At 52.1% G+C, this 2,227-nt stretch overlaps 1 protein-coding gene across 1 annotated transcript in view; it reads left to right on the top strand.

The window, feature by feature from the left end:
• Positions 1-526: 526 nt before the first annotated feature.
• Positions 527-2,227, top strand: part of LOC110306757 (acyl-coenzyme A thioesterase 3) — a 7,844-nt gene continuing 6,143 nt past the window's right edge. Inside the window, exon 1 of the mRNA XM_021178841.1 lies at positions 527-1,735. Coding sequence (XP_021034500.1) covers positions 1,246-1,735 — 490 coding nt within the window. The 5' untranslated portion in view covers positions 527-1,245. The remainder of the gene's footprint in view (positions 1,736-2,227) is intronic.

The following is a 2,227-nucleotide window of genomic DNA, read 5'->3' on the forward strand; positions in this document are numbered from 1 at the left end:
GCAGTGGGCTTCATCAGTGGGCACACACATGGGTCAAGAAACGGTCAAAACATTGGCAGACACACAGGTTCAAGGAGTGGCCAGAGCATTGTGCACCTCTATTTTTCTAAATCAGTGAAGCTAGTTCTGCTAACACTGACGTCTATCTTGCCAATTTCAGGGCTTCTGTGTCCTTTTACATTCTGTCTGGATCTTTTGCTACCAAGACATAGCTGTGGTTTTTCTTGGTTACCTCATATTTAGCTTAGAGTAGGTACAGTCAGGAATAGGATTAGGTCATGTTTTTTTGGTTTGGGGTTTTGTTTTTTGTTTTTTTTTTTTTTTAGAAGCCACCCTTAAAATTTAGCCAGCTACAATTAGCTCCATTATAGAAGCAAGAATCTGTTAATGAGCCACAAGGCCTTGTTTGTCTTCCTTGGGGAAGGAGCTTCGGAGAAGCCTGTCTACCTGCCAACCCTGACCCATCTTAGCTGTCTCTCGCCCAGCTGCAAGCCCTTTTCTCCCTCTACTCCCAACTCTCTCCCTTTCTACAGAGCAGTTGCCCTTGCTTTTGTAACACATCTATTTACAAAACCTTTACCGAAAACCCAGTTTGCTTAAACTTTCTCTGAGCTGAGCTGGAAAACACCAACTCCCTGCCCATTGACTCATTCTAGGAAACCTTTTCAGTTAAGGACATAGTTACACATCTTGATAAGGACCTGGAAGAGTGCAGAGTCGGTGGTGCAGGCCCTTGATTCCCAAGGAAGGTGGGGCCGGGAATTTCAGGCCATCCTTAGCTACATAGAAAATTCAAGGTCAACTTGAGAGAGAGGAAACCTTATCTCAAAACAACCACCACCACCGTCACCATTACCTGGAATGTAAAGAAGGAGCAGAATCAGTCTGGTTTCAGCAGAAGTGGCTCCAGGTTCCACAAAGACTAGAAAGAGGCTTGGAAGGGGCGTAAGGAAAGTAAGGGAATAAGGGCTTGTTTGGCATGGATCAGTAGAATGACAGTTCCCTGATATGCTTTGGCACAATCCAGACTTTTGTAGCGGTATCTTTCCCAATCTTTCTTTTATACACAATTTCAACACGTACCAAGTTGTAAAACAAGGTTAATCATTATGCATCTCCCTTACTTAACAAACGCTAAAGGGCTTAGCACAGAGGCTCCCTCTAAGAGAACCCGGAACACTTTAAGCTGTAACAGCAAGTCCAGGGAGGCCTAAAAGCCACAAGCCAGAACCACAATCAGAACCAATGCACGCATTTACCACCCAGAACCCGAACCGGATGGCACCTACTGTGATCCTGGACCCCGCGGGTGGTTGCCTTTGTGACCAGCCGGTGCACATCGCCGTGTGTGGCCTGGCCCCCGAGCAGCCCATCATGTTGCGCTCTGTCCTGCGCGACGAGAAGGGCGCGCTCTTCCGAGCCCACGCGCGCTACCGCGCGGACTCCCACGGCGAGCTGGACCTGGCGCGCGCGCCCGCGCTGGGCGGCAGCTTCTCGGGGCTCGAGCCCATGGGGCTGCTCTGGGCCATGGAGCCCGATCGGCCTTTTTGGCGATTGGTCAAGCGCGACGTGCAGACGCCCTTCGTGGTGGAACTGGAGGTGCTGGACGGACACGAGCCCGACGGCGGGCAGCTGCTGGCGCGGGCGGTGCATGAGCGTCACTTCATGGCTCCCGGGGTGCGGCGCGTGCCTGTGCGCGAGGGCCGGGTGCGCGCCACGCTCTTCCTGCCCCCAGGTGAGCAGCCCTCCCTCCTGTGCTTGCAGCCCAGGATGCTTCAGGGGTGCAGCGCAAGGGCCCCTTCTTCCCTGTCTCCCACACTTTTCAAGGGGCTCCCTGGAAAAGCCTTAAGGACTTGGGTTCATGGCTAAGTGAGTAGTGTCCTGAACTGAATGAAGTTTCACCGCAGGAGTTTAGGACCATAGAGCATCCGAGCTCCCCCAAAGCACTGTAAGCTAGAAATCTGCACTCTGACAGTAAGACCTATGGGTGGTTGTGCAGGGGTTCGCGTTTGACATCTCTTGTTCAAGAACAGCCCTTCAGGCAAAGTGGGCACAAGCACTGGGTGACTTTCTGATTTGCAGGGCTTTGGCGCCGCCGCTCAGAATCTGGAATCTGAAAGTGCCAGAGCGTGTGGAGTGCAGAGTTTTGTTTCTTAGGTGATTTTGATGTAACTCTTTCCCAGGGTAAAAGAGCCACAGCTGCCGGGCGTGGTGGCGCACGCCTTTA

The sequence above is a fragment of the Mus caroli genome, chromosome 12, assembly GCF_900094665.2.
Source record: "Mus caroli chromosome 12, CAROLI_EIJ_v1.1, whole genome shotgun sequence".
Lineage (NCBI taxonomy): Eukaryota > Metazoa > Chordata > Mammalia > Rodentia > Muridae > Mus > Mus caroli.